At 36.6% G+C, this 19,002-nt stretch overlaps 1 protein-coding gene across 1 annotated transcript in view; it reads right to left on the bottom strand.

Annotated features, from left to right (window-relative positions):
• Positions 1–19,002, bottom strand: part of ADSS2 (adenylosuccinate synthase 2) — a 39,442-nt gene that overhangs the window by 12,180 nt on the left and 8,260 nt on the right. Inside the window, exons 2-7 of the mRNA XM_046678936.1 lie at positions 14,460–14,562; positions 13,570–13,638; positions 11,616–11,666; positions 1,500–1,566; positions 1,122–1,229; positions 34–115 (exon numbers count right to left, since the gene is read on the bottom strand). Coding sequence (XP_046534892.1) covers positions 34–115; positions 1,122–1,229; positions 1,500–1,566; positions 11,616–11,666; positions 13,570–13,638; positions 14,460–14,562 — 480 coding nt within the window. The remainder of the gene's footprint in view (positions 1–33; positions 116–1,121; positions 1,230–1,499; positions 1,567–11,615; positions 11,667–13,569; positions 13,639–14,459; positions 14,563–19,002) is intronic.

Raw genomic sequence — 19,002 nt, 5'->3', positions numbered from 1 at the left:
AAAACGGTCATTATAAAGGTCAGAAAGCATTACCTTGAGTTTTTGTAACTCCCCTTCAATGTCTATTTCCAAAGTGGGGTATATAGATTTGTACTGGTTAGCCAGAACTTTGAACCTGAGAAATACAGATAAATCAAGACGTTACCTCTGTTTAAAAATATTCCGAATAATTATATATGATTCAAATGGTTTCAGTACGTAAGTGGTCTTAACTACAAATTAAACCCCAAACTGAAATTACACTGAGACATTAAATCTAATAAAGGAGCTATCAGTCTCATGAATAAATGATACACTTAGATATTTTTTACTCAAGTTCAGGAATATCAACAATATAATTAAGGTGATATGTGCAAGTGGGGGGGAATGACTGAAATCTGTAACCATAAGACTTAAATCTGAATTAATTATGTTACAGTGTGTGAAGAACAAAGCGTACTGTCCACATGATACTTCCAAGAGACCCTAGCAGTGTGCCTCCGAGATTCCAGTGTGGGGGCCTGACAGTACACACACAGTGCTGACCGAAAACAGATACAGCACATCACACCTCTGATGCCACCTGTAATTAAACGCAACCAACAGACTCCCCATCACTGAGTCACCAGATAGCTTTCTGATGATCACTAGGTTTCCCATGGAGACTTTTCTACAGAGAGTAAGTGTGAATGTCACATTTCTATTTTTCAAGGTGAGCTTGGTACACAATAGTTCACTAGCACCTGAGAGGCTAATTATTTCTAGGCAGGAGGACATAATGCCTCTGGATCTAAAAATCTAAGGACCAAGACTCTAGGATATGGTGACCCCACCAAAGTAGTGAAACATTCCTCTGAAAATATCTCTATTTCCTAGCAAACCATTCTAAACTCCAATCCTTAATTATAATTTTGGCTTTGTCTTCTTGAGGTACCACTATGATATCATCATCATGTTATTTTCATGAAGTTAACCGGAAATTAAGGACCAATTAGAATGTAATAAAAAACAACTTTAATATTCCAAATAAAAAAGCCAACCACCACTATTCAACTAGAATACTGATTTTACCAATGTGTATCCTGGGTTTTAAAGATTCTAAAAATCCATTCGCTCTCCATTTTGAAACACAAGTTCATTACCTCTCAGAGAAGTCATCGAAGTCAGAGACAAGATCGCACATCCTGAGTCCACTGCGAGCAGCTTTGGAGGAATAAACCGGGCCAATGCCCTTTTTTGTGGTACCCAAACTTAAAAACAAATCAAAATGAGTTTTGAATTAGACAAGAAAGATGCAGTTCTTGTGGTTGGATCTTCACACTGAATGAAATTACTAGACTATTTTCTGTTTTTGTTGTAAGTTTAGCAAAACTTTCTCCTAACTTTCTTTTCATAATCCTATTGATTTTCTCTGAAATCTAAACAGGATATTCTAATACTTTTTTCCTTAATCCTCTGGCCTAGAATTTAAACATAAGGGTCTGGATATGCTTAAACTGTGCACACACAGAATATCATACTTTTTTCCTGCTTGTTCTTGTCTCTGTTGTTCCTGGATACCATCAGCTGCTTGATGAAAATCAAATACTGAGGAGAAAAAAGGCAAAATCACAGTTGTTGTTGAAAGAAATATAGGAAAGCATAAGATAATGCATTTTAAATCACTGAAGATATAAATCCCTTCAGCCTAACATCATTATGACAAATAAATGGATACATTTTAAAACATGACAATAATGGTGGAAGTCAAGGTTATAACGCCAACTGCTATATTAATATGAAAATACAACTGATTGTTCGTTCCTATTTACTGTAGTCTATGCTAGTTTAAAAATGAGTCCTTAAGAGGGTAATTTTGGAACACCCTACCCTACAATTCTATAAACCTCACTTTACTAAGGTATCTCTTTTCTTCAAGTTCTGAACTCCAGAAATCCGGGAATTATTCCCACATCTCCCTCTCCCGCAGGAGGCCCAAGCTTCCATCACCTATCACCAAACTGTAGTCCCCTAATCAGTGTGCCTATCTCCACTCCTGGACATCTTTAATTCATAGTGTTTAATGCAGCCAAAGCTCTCCTCCCAAAACACAAGAATGATGCCACCACTCCCTTACTTTTAAACTCAATGACTCTCTATTGCTCAAAAGAAAACGACCACTCTTTCACACGTCCTCCTTGCACAGTCTGCCCTTTCATCTTACACTAGGCTTGGCCCCTCTGGGCACACGGGCATTCTTTTAAGTCCTGGCTACGAGGCATGTGCTTCTCCTGTCTGAACATGCCTCCTCCTATGCCTGGATGCACCATGGAGCTTGTGCCCTCTGTCTCCAATACTTTATGAGTATTGAGACCATGTTAGTTTAGCTTAGTAGTTGATTTTCTGTCTACAAGTTCTCAAATATTTACTGACTGAATAAATAGCTAGTTTATGGAACAGGCAAGGCCTAGAATTTTGGTCTCTGGACTTTTAACCAAGGCTTCTTTTTTTAATTTGTTTTCTAAACAGCCTTGTGGGAATATAATCTACATACCATAAAATCCATCCATTTAAAGTATGCAATTTCATCATTTTAGTATATTTAACCATGGCTTCTTTTCACTAATGATTGTTATTGTTTCGAAATAAGCTGAAATGTGTAAATGTCAAAGAGAATGACTGATATAAGGTTCCTGGAACTAGTGGTGGCATCTGTAAAAGAACTATTTAGAAGTATTAGAAGATTCTAGCATTAGAATATTGTAGTTACAGATGGTGAAACTAGAAAAGTTCGAGGACACCTGACCTAAAACCACCCTCTGGTTAACCCTGGCCCCTAAAGCCTCCGAAGTCCTCCACCCTGGTTCCCCCTCTCGAGGCCCTACAGGACTGTCAAGGCAGTCCCCTCTGCACAGCTGTGTCTGATCAACAGGTTTCCCTGGCGGTCTAGTAGGGGAGTTCTGACATTTCTGTACATTAATTACGATACAGAAACTAAATTTTTATTGTGTGATTTAAAGTTATCCCGTAAATCACTATTTGCCTCAGTGCCACAGCACTAGGTGGCAATAACCTCCTTAAACCACAGTGGCATACTCTACACCAAAAGACAGCTACAAGAATGTTCAGAGCAACATTATTTGTAATAACTCAATATTGGAAATGACTCACATATTCATTAATGGTAGAATGGATAAATAAATTCTGGCATATTCATTCATATAATGGGATACTATATGGCAATGAAAAAGAATAAAATATTGTTCGTGTAACAATAAAAATGAATCTCATGAAGTTGAGCGGAAGTCAGCTACAAGAGATTACATAATGTATAATTTTACATAAAGTTCAAAACTAGGCAAAACTAACCTAGGGTGAGAAAAGTAATAGAGTCATGTGCTGCATAACTCATGTTTCGGTCAACGACAGAAAGCATATATGACAGGAGTCCCATAAGATTAGTACCATCTAGCCTACGTGTGTAGTAGGCTATACCACCTAGGTTTCTGTAAGTGCACTCTACGATGTTCGCACGACGACAAAACTACCTAACAACATATTTCTCATAACATATCCCTGACACTAAGCGACGCCTGACTATAATAGTGGTTACCCTTGGTGAAAGGGAGTAGCTAATGACTAGGAAAGATCCTTAGAGGAGCTTTTTTTTGTAATCAAGATATACCTGACATAGAACAGTTTCAGGTGTACAACACAACGATTCAATATTTATATGTATCCTTAAATGATCACCACAATAAGTTTAGTTAACATCCATCACTATACACAGCTACAAACTGTTTTCTCTTGATGAGAACTTTTAAGATCTACTGTCTTAAGTTTCAAATATCCAATATAGTATTATTAACTATAGTCTCCATGCTGTACATTACATCCCCATAAGATATTTACTTTGTAACTGAAGTCTGTACCTCTTGAGCACTTCCACCCATTTTGCCCACCCCTCCCATGCCTCTGGCAGCCACCAATCTGTTCTCTGTATCCATAAACTTAGTTTTTCATTTTTAGATCCCACGTATAAGTGAGATCATACAGTATTTGCCTTTCTCTGTCTGACTTATTTCACTTAGCATGTCCTCAAGGTCCATCCATGTTGTCACAAATGGCAAGATTTCCTTCTTTTTTATGGCTGAATAATATTCCATTGTGTACATGTGTATATACAGACATACACACACGCTTCTTTCTACATTTATCCATCGATGGACGCTCGGGTTGCTTCCATGTCTTGGCTATTGTAAAGAATGCTGCAATAAACATGAGAGTGCATATACTTTTTTCAAGTTAGTGTTTGTTCCCTTCAGATAAATACCCAGAAGTAGAATTGCTGAATCACACAGTAGTTCTAATTCTAATTTTCTGAAGAACCTCCATACTGTTTTCCACAGTGGCCGCAGCAAGTTACATTCTCACTGACAGTGCACAAGGGTTGCCTTTTCTCCACATCATTGCTAACACTTATTATCTCTTGTCTTTTTGATAATAGCCATTCTAACAGGTGTGGTTCTGATTTGCATTTCCCTGATGATTAGCAACGCTGAGCACCTTTTCTCGTACCTGTCAGCCATCCGTATGTCTTCTTTGGAGAAATGTCTATTCAGATCCTCTGCCCATTTTTTAATTGGATTGTTTGCTGTTTTGCTATTGAGTTCTATGAGTTCTTTATATATTTTGGATGTTAATCCCTTACCCCATATGTGATCTGCCTTTCAGTAGGCTGCCTTTTCGTTTTGTTGATGGCTTCCTTTGCTGTGCAGAAGCTTTTTAGTTTGATGTAGTCCCATTTGTTTACTTTTGCTTTGGTTGCCTTTCCTTTTGGTGTCAAATCCAAAAAATCATCACCAAGATTGACGTCAAGGAACTTACCACCTATATTTTCTTCCAGAAGTTTTATGGTCTCAGGCCTTACATTCAAGTCTTTAATCTCATTTTAAGTTAGTTTTTGCGTATGGTGTAAGATAGTGGTCCAGTTTCACTCTTTTGCATATAGCTGTCTAATTTTCCCAACACCATTTACTGAAGAGACTATCCTTTCCCCAATGCATATTTTTGGCTTCTTTGTTGTAAATTAATTGATTATTTATGTGTGGGTATATTTCTAAGCTCTCTATTCCACTCCATTGATCTGTGTGTCTGTTTCCGTGCTAATACCACACTGTCTTGATTACTATAGCTCGCTAATATAGTTTGAAATCAAAGACCATGATGCCTCGAACTGTGAAGGTGCTTTGCCTATTAGGGGTCTTTTGGGGTTCCATACAAATTTTAGGACTGTTTGTTCTATTTCTGTGAAAAATGCCATTGGAATTTTGATAGGAATTGCATTGAATCTGTACATTGCCTTGGGCAGTATGGACAAGTTAACAATATTAATTCTTCCAACCCACGAGCACAAAATATCTTTCCATTTATTTGTGTCTTCTTTAATTTCTTTCATCAGTGTCTTACAGTTTTCAGTGTACAGGTTTTTCATGTTCTTGGTTAACAAAATAGCTTTATAGGGTACCAGGAAGGCTCTGTAAAATAAGGTACATAATAAGATGATTAAAGGGGTAAAATACTCGTATACTTTTTGTGCACTTTGCTGTATGTTGTACATTAAAATGCTTACTCACTTCTATTACACAGATTTTAGACCTTGGCCAATAAATAGGTATCATATACTATAGGATCATGTACTTTATTATCATATTCCTATTTTGGTGCCCAGCCAACAGCGTTTCTTATCTACTTTTGAGGGGCCAGAATAGTTCTTAAGAGTTAGTTAGTTCCTTAAACTCGGACTTTGCAAATCAGTTATGACAAGAATGAGATCATAGAGTTCACCATTTCTTTTAAATAAAAAAAGCATTTGCATTTTAATATTTGTTTTATTTTCTATGTTCAAAGAAGTTACAAAGGCAACGTGCAAACCACAAATAAAAGGTTGATGGAAAACAGGTGAACCATATTTTTCAGAAATTAGTACCTTGCCAGTTTTTCTAGGCCCCAGGAAGCTATTAGTGCAATCAGAACAATTACTGTCATAAAGCTTCATTGTGGCATGGAGCCTTAAAACCTCCACTATTACCATTTTTGAAGGAACAGTCTTTGTCTGAAGTCGCTTTGAATATTCTTCCATTTTCTAGAGCCTAGATAGTGAAAATAAAAAAATACCACCTTGGGGATTTGATCTAATCTTTAACATTAAAAATAACTGTGCACCTTTAGTCATTTTATTAATACCACTTTATTATTTGTTTTTCACTATTATATGTTAAGTTTTATTGACACTATGAAGGTTTTATGCATTACCGTGTCCAGTGTGAGCCTCAGTGCATATAATATCCACTTTGCTTGCTTCTCATACCTCCTCAGGTCTTTCTTTTTTTAAAATTGTTGCCAGTTAACATGAGATCTACCCTCTTAGCAATGCTGTATTGTGACTTAAAAATCTGTTATCTATAGCCTCCTATCAGCTCGTCAGTCTCATAGAGCACACCTGTAGAACTTATTCATCTTGCATCTCCTTCAGGTCTTTACTCAAATGTCACCTCTGCGAAACCTCCTCGGCTGCTTCCCAACACTACCCCACTCTTTCCTCTGATTTACCTTATCTCCTCAGAACTCATCACTGTATGCTATGGTACATTTACTTATTTATTGTGTTTATTATCTGTCTTCACTACTATACCTTACGCTCCATTACGGGATTTTTATTAGTCTCTGCTACTGCAGGATCCTCAGTGCCCAGACTGTACCTGGCAGAGTAGGCATTCAATAGATAATTGTTGAATCAAAGAAGAGACAACAACAAACTTAGATTTCAAACGTTCAAAAAAAATTTTTAAGTCTCAGCCATTTCTCAAGTTTCTTTTCCTTAATAAGCACCTCTTATATTACAAACTTTGTTATGGATTTAATGAGACAGGGCACAACTGTAAGGTAACAGAAAGTTCTTTGCATACTTGCTGAAGTATGCTAATGTAAAGAGGGGGCCAACAACTTACTCATTTTTAAATTTCTTTAAAAGAAAACTGACTGTTCAAAGCAAAAATATTCACAATGTATTGTGGCATTTATAACAATGTAGATGTAAAATGTACGACAGTAACACAAAGGACTGGACAAGGGAAACGCAAGCATTCTGTCGTAAGGACCTTAGGTTAAATGTTATGTTCTTTTAAGATAAATCGTAATAATTAAAAGATGCATACTGTAGACCCTAGAGCAACTACTAAAATTCATAAAATAAGAGGTATAGCTAATAAGCTAATAATGGAGATAATATTTAAAATATTAAATCTAAAAGAAATCAGGAAAAGAAGAAAAAAGACAAAGAACAGATAGAACAGAAAACAAAGAGCAGATATAAATTCAATCATACTGATAATTAACTGTAGTAAAAAGTAATTGGTCTAAACACTCCAATTAAAAGTCACATGGTCACAATCAATAAATGCAACACCCAACTATATTTTGTCTATAATAAATGCACCATAAATACAAAGATACAGATAGGTTAAAGATTATCAGAGGATTGAAAAAGATACACTGTGCATAAAGATACACCATACTAATCTTAAGAAAGCTCTAGTGGTGGGGCCAGCCCGGTGGAGCAGTGGTTAAGTGCTCATGTTGCGCTTCAGCAGCCCGGGGTTCCCTGGTTCAGATCCCAAGTGTAGACAAGGCATCACTTAGCAAGCCATGCTGTGGTAGGCATCCCACATATAAAATGGAGGAAGATGGGCATGGATGTTAGCTCAGGGCCAGTCTTCCTCAGCAAAAAAGAGGAGGATTGGCAGCAGATGTTAGCACAGGACTGATCTTCCTCAAAAAAAGAAAAAACACAACATAATTTTAAATATACATGTACCTAACAGAGCTTCAAGGCACACCAAGCATAAACTGACAGAGTTGAAGAGAAAAATAAACAAATCCACAATTACTGTTGGAGGTTTCAACACACCTCTGTCTCAGTAATTGACAAAGCAAGTAAACAGAAAATCAGTTAGGATACAGAAAATTTGAACAACACTATCATCCAATTTGATTTAACTGACATTTGTATTTACAAGCTACTTATCCGACAAAGGATTAATCTCCATAATATACAAAGAACTCACACAGCTTAACAACAAAAAAACAAACAACCCGATCAAAAAACGGGCAGAGGACATGAACAGACATTTCTCCAAAGAAGATATAAGTGGCCAATAGATACATGGGAAGATGTTCATCATCACTAATCATCAGGGAAATGCAAATCAAAACTACACTAAGATATCACCTTATACCCGTTAGATTGGCAAAAATATCCAAAACCAAAAGTGACAAATGTTGGACAGGTTGTGGAGAAAAAGGAACCCTCATATACTGTTGGTGGGAATGCAAACTAGTGCAGCCACTATGGAAAACAGTATGGAGATTTCTCAAAAAGTTAAAAATAGAAATACCTTATGACCCAGCCATCCCACTACTGGGTATCTATCCTAAGAACCTGAAATCAGCAATCCCAAGAATCCCATGCACCTCTATGTTCATCGCAGCATTATTTACAACAGCCAAGACGTGGAACCAACCTAAATGCCCAGAAACTGACGACTGGATAAACAAGATATGGTATATATACACAATGGAATACTACTCGGCCATAAAAAAGGACCAAATTGTTCCATTCGCATCAGCATGGATGGACCTTGAGGGTATTATGTTAAGCGAAATAAGCCAGACAGAGAAAGATGAACTCTATATGACCCCACTTATAGGTGGAAGTTGACATATAGACAAGGAGAACCGATGGGTGGTTACGAGGGAAAAGGAGGGGTGGGGGGAGGGCACAAAGGGTGAAGTGGTGTATCCACAACATTACTAACAATAATGTACAACTGAAATCTCATAAGGTTGTAATCTATCATAATCTTAATTTAAAAAAATAAACCACTATTCAACAAATAACAAAACACATATTCTAAGTGCATGGAGAACATTCACCAAAATAGACCACATCCTGGGCCATAAAACAAGTCTCCATAAATTTAAAAAGACTGAGATCATACAGTATACTCTGTGTACAACAAAACTAAAATAGAAATAAATAATACAGAGATCAGGAAAATGTTCCAGTATTTGGAAATATAAACAACATATTCCTCAATATCTCACGGTCAATCAGAAATCACAAAAAAATTACAAAGTATTTTCAAATGAACAGAAATAAACATACAAAATGTCAATATTTGTAAAATGTAGCTAAGGTAGCATTAGAGGGATATGTCTATAGCACTGACTGCTCATACAGTCATACACCACGTAACAAGCGTATGTTCTGAGAAATGTGACAGTAGCTGATTTCATCACTGTACTCACACAAACCTAGACGGTATAGCCTACTACACACCTAGGCTGTATGGAACTAACCTTGTAAGACCACCATGGTATATGCATTCCATCACTGACTGAAACATTGTTAAGCAGCACATGACTGTATTAGAAAATAAAGGTCTAAAGGTCAATGATCTAACAAACTTCTCAAGAGGCTAGGAAGAGAGTAAATTAAACCCAAAGAAAGTAGAAAGAAAGGAATAATAAAGAGCAAAAACCAATGAAATAGTAAACAAATAGAGACAATCAACAAAATCAAATGCTTATAATCTCATGATTTTATGGGAAACTTAGAAAAGCCTCGGAAAGAAAGAAATTAATTTTTAAACATCTATGTAGCAGACTAGGTCCCGTGCTTAGCTCTGAAATGAGGGTTCTGATGCTGTAATTACAATGGAGCTTAGAGGACTGTCCTTTCAGTCCTATGGTAAGAGAGTCTCTGAAGCAAAAAACTGAGGTGGTTTTATAGCAATGATTCTCAGCAATTTTCCAGTTAACTATTTGATTTTTTTATGACACTATTTACTTCTTTTCATCATTTTAGAATTGACTGTACTAAAAACATTTCTTATAGACATTTTAGTAACACATGCTTAAAGCACACTATTACACATATTACTACTAACATCTAAATTTTAGTTCAAGCTATCCTCTCTGGGCTCAGTCCTCCTCTATCAGAAATACTTTCTTTTAAGGACACAAGTTCATGGAAAAGGAAAAATCATTATTAAAGAAATATAACAAAATCATAAAATTAATTCAAATTTGTTATGGTTTATACCACATTACTTACTTATTACTCTGGTCCTTTGACCCCTCTGCATTACCAGTTTCTTTGGTTTTTGTAGTCTAAAGTAGTTAAGTAACTTGCTTAACCACTGTGCTATTCCCAAGGAGACAAACTGTCAAGTGACAGACCTGAAGCATTTTAATGAAGAAGAAAGGGGAGAATCCAGGCAGGAACAGACGTATCTCTGAACACTATGTTTATTCCAAGAGACTAATACCATCAGTATATGTTTACACCTACACATAGCAAACTATCTATCTGATTATGTAGATTAAGGCTATAAGTCACTCAAAGGGGACAGACCAAGTTTCATCCTATTTTGCAATCCTTAATTGTGGTACTCAAATTAAGATTGAATTTCACACAGCAGATGACAAAGGACCATTGGAAAGTTCTGAAGATAAGTAGTGGCTTTAATCATCTAACACTTTATCCACAAGACAGACGCAAAGAATACCAAAAGGCTATATACATTAAAACCAGGAAAGGAAAAGAAGCTAAAGATGACTCATGGTAACAGAATAAAAGATGTATAAGGTTAACAATTAGTGAGTGTAAGCAGACAAAAATACTACAACAGTAACCCACAAAAACACTTTTCATTATATACCTAAGAGACTGTCAGTAAGAAAAAGTATTAACAACACTATATTGTTTTCTATGTTACCGCACTACGGTTACTCGCTGCTTAATGACAGGGATGTGTTCTGAGAAACGCATCAGTAGGCAATTTTGTCATTGTGTGAACATCACAGAGCACACTTACACAAACCTAGGTGGTACACCCTACTACACACCTAGGCTAGATGTTACTAATTTTATGGGACTCCCATCATATATGCAGTCTGTCACAAACCAAAATGTCATTATGTGGCACATGAGTGTATAGTGACGATATATAAAATTACTAAGACAAGCTAATAACCAAAAAATATTTTAAACTATATAGGTGACAGGCTGAGAGTATGATTATTTTTTAAATCAGGAGTTTAAAATGGTCAACAAAAGCAATGTCTCATGAAATAGTGCTTATATTATCCATTTGCTTACCTAACTCTTTATTCAGAAATAGGTAAATTTTAGCCTAGCCCTCATTAAAAACAGAAAAAAATAAAAAAATTAATAAGATTTCAGTAGTTGGAACCCAATTACAGTCATGCATCGCCTAATGATCAGGATATATTCTGAGACACACTCATTAGGTGATTTCGTTGCTGTGAGAATAACGCAGAGCACACTTACACAAACCCAGATGGTATAGCCTACTACACACCTAGGCTGTGTGATACTAATCTTATGGGACCACCGCCGTATATGTGGTCTGTTGTTGATGGAAACGTCATTATGTGGCTCATGACTATGTTACAATCCATCCTACTTAGTTTCCACTAAAATTCAAAGACAAAATGGTTACTAAATGCTTTCATGTGATCAATTTCTGATAAAAAGATCGTTAAAAATAAATGCATTATGTCCCCCTTACCAATATGAGCTCTGTCAGATATGATAAGTCTTTTTTCCCAGCCTTCTAGACCTAAAGGGAAGGGGGAAAAGATATATTTAATTGAATATTTTGTATAACAATTTTTAAATCTTAAAATTCTTTAGAAACACAATGTTTAAAAGTGTTTTTCATTGAAGTAACCTCTTTTGTATCTTTTCTTCTGCATAGGAAACATATTTAACAAGAATTCTCTCACCTGTCATTCATTATACATACAAAAATTCATTCACAAATTCTATCTTTCTAAAATGTTTCGCTCTAAAAAGCACCAAAGTCAAGCCAGCCATATCCACACAAAATACTTCTATGAATCCAAAAGGCAAATAGTAGGAACATACTATTTTTCTTGGAGGTGGGGGGAGGGGGAGTCAGGTGCAGAGAAGGGGGAATTTTGAGCAAAGGGAGTAAGGGAATGGCACTCTTCCCCAAAAGACAACTATAAAAAGTGTGAGTAAACAGAATAACAAAACGTTCTCACTAATTCCTCCAAAGGACTATCAATTACCACACTTATCACACTGAATTGTAACGAGATACATAAATATCTCTCCCCGCTTAACTGTGAATACCTGAGAGCGGGCGTGAGTGCTCACAGCACAGGGCCTGTCATCCAGTAAGTGTTCAAAGAAAGGACTGCTGAATGAATAGATAAATGAATCTAAAGAGATATTTTTCTTTAAAGACAGTACCTTAGCAGGCTATCTGCATTCTAAGGATAAGCTGCCAAGCTCCAAACGTTTTCAAAACTAATCTTTGTGTATTAAAAATTAGTTGTTATTTTTGATAATATCCAAAGATTTGTTTTGAAAATTACTCCTTAGAGACTAAAAAGGAAAATCTCCTTGGTGATGTGCTAACAGACAAACCGGAATATTAAGCCTCCCCCTTGATAGCTGTTTTGACATGTAAATATGAATTCTAAAGTTAGTTTAAGGCATATTATAAAGAAAATATTACAAAGAAACTCAGTAAAGTGGATTCAGCTGGGTTATACAAGTGACGGAAAAAGAGCAGGGCACAATTTTTAAAGGGATGAAGGAGAACAGACAGAAGCATGGGAATCTCAAATTGATAATTTAAAAAGCAGACACCAGTGCACAGGGAAAAATGCAGGGGCACAAGACAGGACTCTGTGAAGTCAGATTTAGTTAAGAACACTTGAGGACAGATTGCTCCTTGTAAACCTGAACAAGAACCTTTAACAACAGAGTCGAGTTGAGTATTTTAAACAGGAGTTAAGCTAAGGAGAAACCACACTAACGATTCTCCTCAACTGTATACTATTTGCATTGCCAAACCCCCCTCCAACCCTAGCAACACAGCCAAGGCTGAATGTAAAGAGACTTCCAAAAGTCCAGAGACTAGGAAAGGCAGGAAATTGAGGGTTTTTTATTTCATTTTTTTTAAAGAGATGGAAGTGGACGCACGGCACAGAAGGAGCGTCTCTCTCATTTGGAGGGTGGGACTTAAACAACCCTCCTTATCCTTGGGTGACAGTAACCAAGGGGCTCCAGACCCTCCAGAAAGCAAGACCAACAGCGTGCAGAAAGGGTCTCCGGGCTTCCTGGCTGCCCTAAGCTAATTTTTGGTTTGGGCAGAAGAGGATGCTAACAAGCACAAATGACAAAAGGAACTCACAAACTTCCTAGAGTTTTCTCACCAATATATAGTAATTCTAGCTACCAAAGTTTGCAGATGACCCATGTGTAAAAAAATCAGGACTGACACAATGCCCTTATTATGTTTGTCTTTTGTTTAAAATACTGATTATAATGAGTAAAATGTAATAACTGACATTAAAAAATTTGTCCTACAATAATCTGTAGTTTTAAAGTATAAGACATTTTTGTTAAATTTGTCTGGCATGAGATCCCAATAAAATTTTACAAAAGAATAACCAGGCACCAGGCAAAGCAGACTTGTTCTTTCATACCTTTTCCTTTTTGAACATTTTTCTCTGCTTCCTCAAACAATCCGGGCAAATGAATTACCACACCATTTCCTAAAGGAAAACAGACAAATCCCAACCTTAAGCATCTATATTATAATAGAGACATACATAATGATATTAAAATACAGATACCTATAATAACCCTTTATCTAGAATAGTAGAAGAGTGAGGGACTTTGATTAATAGAATATTCTTCTGATTTATCAGGGAGTTACCACAGAAACGATTCCAAGTTTTAAACAGCAGTATAATGTAAATACATAATAGAACATAATATACAAAATACAAAATACTAAAATTACATTCAATATAATTTGAAATTTCTTTGAAACAAAGTGAAACTACTATTTTGAAAGAAACTAGTTATGTAGTTTTAAGCAAACAGAACCCAGGTCACAGTAGACTCTACATGAATGTCTTTCAAAGTGGGGAATCACACTCTATCAGTGGTCATAAAATCAATTTTGTGGGTTGTGATTAGCATTTTTAAAAATAAAAAACTAGAATAGTATCAGATTGCATCATAAGGGCTCAGCATCAATCCATGAAACACAGACCTCTTCTATCTCCTACTGTGCACTGTCACAGTGTTTGAAAAACTGATTTGATGATCTAACACTTCTTTATAGAATTAGGATTTCCAGTGATCACAGATAAATGCAAAGTAATCATTCCAAAAAGTATTAGTGCAAAGATCTAAAAGAGCTGTAAAATAGCCAAAGTTAGGTATATTCCAGAAGTTATCAAGGTCAAGACTAATAAGGGATCAATGAATCATTTGATTAGCGAGACATGAAATCAGTTTAGATAATGAAAAATGAACACTATTATCAATTAGGGGAAAATCCCCAAGCGGTTCAGTTTATACTTACCAATGAATGCAGTAACATTTGGATTAATTATTCCACTGGGTAAAAGATGAAAATCATATTCCACAGAATCTACAACAACTGTATGGCCAGCATTATTTCCTCCCTGAAATATAAGACAGGGGAAAATTGACCCTGACAATAAATACGACAAGTTACATATCTCCTTCCTAAGTGAATTAATGATTTACTGCTAAAATGTCAACTTAAGGAAACCCAAGTATTTGTCACAAACTCTTATTCTTTAGAGGCTTTACAATAGCTTGGCATCCTTCCTCCTTTCACCACTGTAGTACACTTGAGTGGCTTCCTGACAGGATCTGGAAACTGGAGAATTCAGCTTCCTAGAAAATAGGAAGGCATATCCCTTCTTCCTTTTTTTTTCTTGGAGGAAGACAGGCCCTGCGTTAACATCTGTGCCTGTCTTCCTCTACCTTATATGTGGGACGCCTGCCACAGCGTGGCTTGATAAGCAGCACGCAGGTCTGCACCTGGGATCCAAACCGGCGAACCCCAGGCTGGCTGCCAAAGCGGAGCGTGCAAACTTAACCATTACGTCACCAGGCCCGCCAGACATATGCCTTCTTGAAAGAGGAAAAAAGTGCAGGGAACAATTAGTTTGTTCTTCTGTTTCCTATGTAGGACATGGAGCAATCTAATTATCCATGATATTTTATCGAAACCAAAAACCCCCTAAAATACAAAAAGCAACCTATCCAGTTACCCGAACTTGATGTAAACACTCATACAATTTCCATTGTCCTAGGAGTGTATCAAGCAACTTTGTGACCTGAAATTTGTATTCTCACGTGGACTTTGAAACTAGGAAATCTCCCAAGTAATTCCCTCAAATATTGCTTCTCCTGAGACTCTAATTTTTAAACTCATGAGGCAGTCTCGTGGGTTTGGTTAGCGAGAGGTGCTCTCAATCTGCTCCTGTCTGGACAAAGTCACTGGGCCGAGGGAACTGCACTACTGACCTACGTTGAAACTTCTACTCTATCAAGTTCATGCCTAAATGGTCAAGCAAAACCAAAACAGGAAGTCAAATTTGAAAATCAGGTAAAAGGAGACTGAATATTAAGTGACCAGATAATTTTCCTAATTTCAAAGTTTAAAAAGCATGAGAGAAAAATCAATTGATTATATGTTTAAACTTCTACCCAATATTTAACAAAAATTTTAAAGTAAACAACGAGCTAAGGATATATTTGCAACAAACAAAAAGTTTAATGATATCCTTGTGGGACATTAAAAAAATACAAATCAAAACTGTATTTCCTGAAAATGACTAGTTTAACTTGATCACAAGGCTATTTTTGACAAAATGAATGATATTTACTTTTTACCAAATCATCACCAATCATGAATTCACAGAAATGCCAGAAACATAGCTCATGCAAAAAAAAAAAAAATTTCAGCAAAGCCAATGCCTACTTGCACTGTGTTTTGCACTCTACAAAGCAAAGAATCCCTCACTTGAAGACTAGTGTACGTCACGGATGTTAAAGAGACTTGACAGCGCTGCTCTGCGGTCCACGAGAGGACAGGCCGGGGCAAAACAGGAAGACAGAGTGGCGTCAAGCCCTGTCTCCTTCCGTGACACCACCAAGGGAACAGGTGAATCTTTGTACTACTGATTTTTCAATAGGAAACATCTGCATATGATACAAAAGGCTCAGAAGGATGCACAGTAAAAAGTGAAGTCTCACACTCCACGCCAGCCCAGTTCCCTGTAACAAGGCAACCAGTTACCACCAGTTTGTGACTTCCCGAGGTAATTCTGCATACACAAACATATTTATATCCTGTTTTATTCCATGTATATAAATGGTAGCAAACTACATACACCTGGGCAGCTTGTTTTACTCAACGAATCTTGAAGCTCGTTCCATAACCTTGTAAACAGAACCATCTCATTAATAGTTGCACTGTATTCCTTTTATAGGGACACAACTTACTAAACTGGTCCCATAAAAGAGGCATTCCGGTTGTTTCCAATCTTTTGTCATTACAAATAATGTTGCAATACACTTCCTAGCACATATTTTATTATTTCACACTTGTGTAATTTTTTTTAAAGATTGGCACCTGCACTAACACCTCTTGCCAATCTTTTTTCTTCTTCTTCTTCCCCTTCCTTCCGCTACCCCTTCCTTCTTCTTACCCTTCCTTCCCCTTCCCCTTTCTTCTGCTTCCCCTTCCTACCCCTCCCCCCTCCCCCCTGGCAAAACCCCGGGCAGCCGGAAGCGGAGCTCTCGAACTTAACCACTCAGCCACACGGCCTGCCCCTACACACGTGTAATTTTAAAACCAATTCTGATAAAACCCTAAAACATATATTACATACCAAAAAGAACATACTGATGTTAACTTAGTCTTTTTAAAATAACTCACAAGACAAGTCTTACTTGGTTTTTATAGTTTTTCTTTATTCTATCCCTCATACCAATATTAGCCTTTTTATCACAACTTTTTATGATTTAGGAAACCTCCCCTAAACTTTCAGAGAAAAATCTTTTCAGCGAATGAAGCACATGAAAATTTCTTTAAATCCTAGGAAAATGCTAATTTGTAATTCTTATAATTATTCAATTCTAAATTGTTATAAATCACTAAACTTAATAAATTTTTACTAAATTGTGACAAGTATTAGTAATTTTGAGACAACCAATAAAGCATTATTATTTAAGTAAAACTGGTTTGTTTTTAAATCTATCATTTCCTAACATAAAAAACAAACTACTCTGTAATTTTTGGAGTAGACCTTTAAAGTCAGTCTCCTAATTTACACAAAATTATTATTAGTATTATTTTGCTTGAGGAAGATTAGCCCTGAGCTAACATCTGTGCCAATCTTCCTCCACTTTTTTATATGTGGGTCACCACCACAGCATGAGTGATAAGTGTTGTAGGTCCATGTCCAAGATCTGAACTTGGGAACTGGGTCAACAAAGCAGAGCGAATGGAACATAACCACTACACCACAGGGCCAACCCCTGCAAAATTATTTTTATAGATATATAATCATTTAGTGAAACAATCATTAACTTGGTGGTGCATAACAATGTTTCTGTTGTGTAACAAAAGCCTACTCTCTTGGAGAACATTTTGCCAAGACAGGCAGTAATGATGGCAATAACCAGGTGGAGAGATGATGGTTGATATGTTTGTATGTTTGAGGCAGGCAGTGGTGATAGATGACTTTAGGGGGATACATTGTTTAATTCTTTTAAGTTCTTCCAAGTTTACAGGTGGTGGTTTATGCTGGAAAAATTTAGCTGCTTAAGGCTTGAGATCACACGTTAGTGAACAGCTTACTCATTCAAACATTAACCAACATTTCTCAATAACCAATGTCTTATTAAGGATTACTATATGGTTTAAATCTCATTTAAATTCTGTCTGATTGAGTGTGAAAATACGGTTAAATATGCCCAGAAGAACTCCGGATTACCCTATTAAAGAGCTAGGGGAGAAAATATAAGTGCTTCTTTGTTCACTAGTGCCCTCCGGGGGAGCTGGGGTATGACAGCTTCTTCCCTTGAAACACACTATGCAGAAAAGACTCCTGAGGTGAACTGCAAGGAGCTACTTACTCATAAGGCGTTTCTTGACAAGGTGATCTATGTATGAGATAAGTCTTGGCACAGAGTCATACTTCACAAAATGCAACAAATAAAGCTTCAAAGTCAAAGTGCCTATCTGGATGCTAACCTAAAATATTTATAAATTGTGTGGAATATACAAAATTCACCTTGAGAGTTCAGGCAATTGTCCTCAAACACAGATTATACCGGTCCAAGGAGAGGTCACATATATTAGCAGACAGCAGAACAAAGTGCTTTCAGTAGGAAATCATCGCCAACTACCACCCACCCATCCACACCCACCCACGAGTTACAGGGCAGATACTCTGACCTGCAGGCTTTCACACTTGTGATGGAACTGCTTCTCATGTGGGCAACTCAATGTAGTGTGTGCCAGGAAGGGGAGTAAGGACATATTTGTTTAGTCATGTTTAATGATTCTCCTAAGTATACTGGGAGGCCAGCTGGTACTATATAAATGATGGGAGATACATTCTCTTCTCAATCCAAAATTTCCCCAAACCAAACTTGGTACATTATCCCCCCAGATATAGTATTAATCATATATTCATATTAACAGTTACATGTAAATACCTCTTGCTGCTCTGCTAAATTCCCCTAACACTTGTGATCCCAGTCACTCATACAGCATTTAACAAAGCCACCCGTACAGCATTTAACAAGGTCACTCGTACAGCATTTACCAAAGACTTTTAATTATCACAGCTGCATATTTTATATTAACCAAAAAACCAGAATCTGTTCAATTGTTATACAAAGAGCTGTGGAATAGCAATTAATGTTGTTTTCCAGAGCAATTATATCAAGACACAAAATATTTCTTAATAATTCTCAGAGATCTTAATTTTTTGAACATTTTTAATTTTGAAATCTACCCTCTAAAATCCCAAGACACAAAACAGTGAGAGCCCAAAAGTGGCTGCATGTTATGTGGC

Source organism: Equus quagga, chromosome 12 (assembly GCF_021613505.1).
Source record: "Equus quagga isolate Etosha38 chromosome 12, UCLA_HA_Equagga_1.0, whole genome shotgun sequence".
NCBI lineage: Eukaryota > Metazoa > Chordata > Mammalia > Perissodactyla > Equidae > Equus > Equus quagga.
Note: the sequence above shows the minus strand (reverse complement) of the source record. Positions and strands in the feature narration are given on the sequence as shown.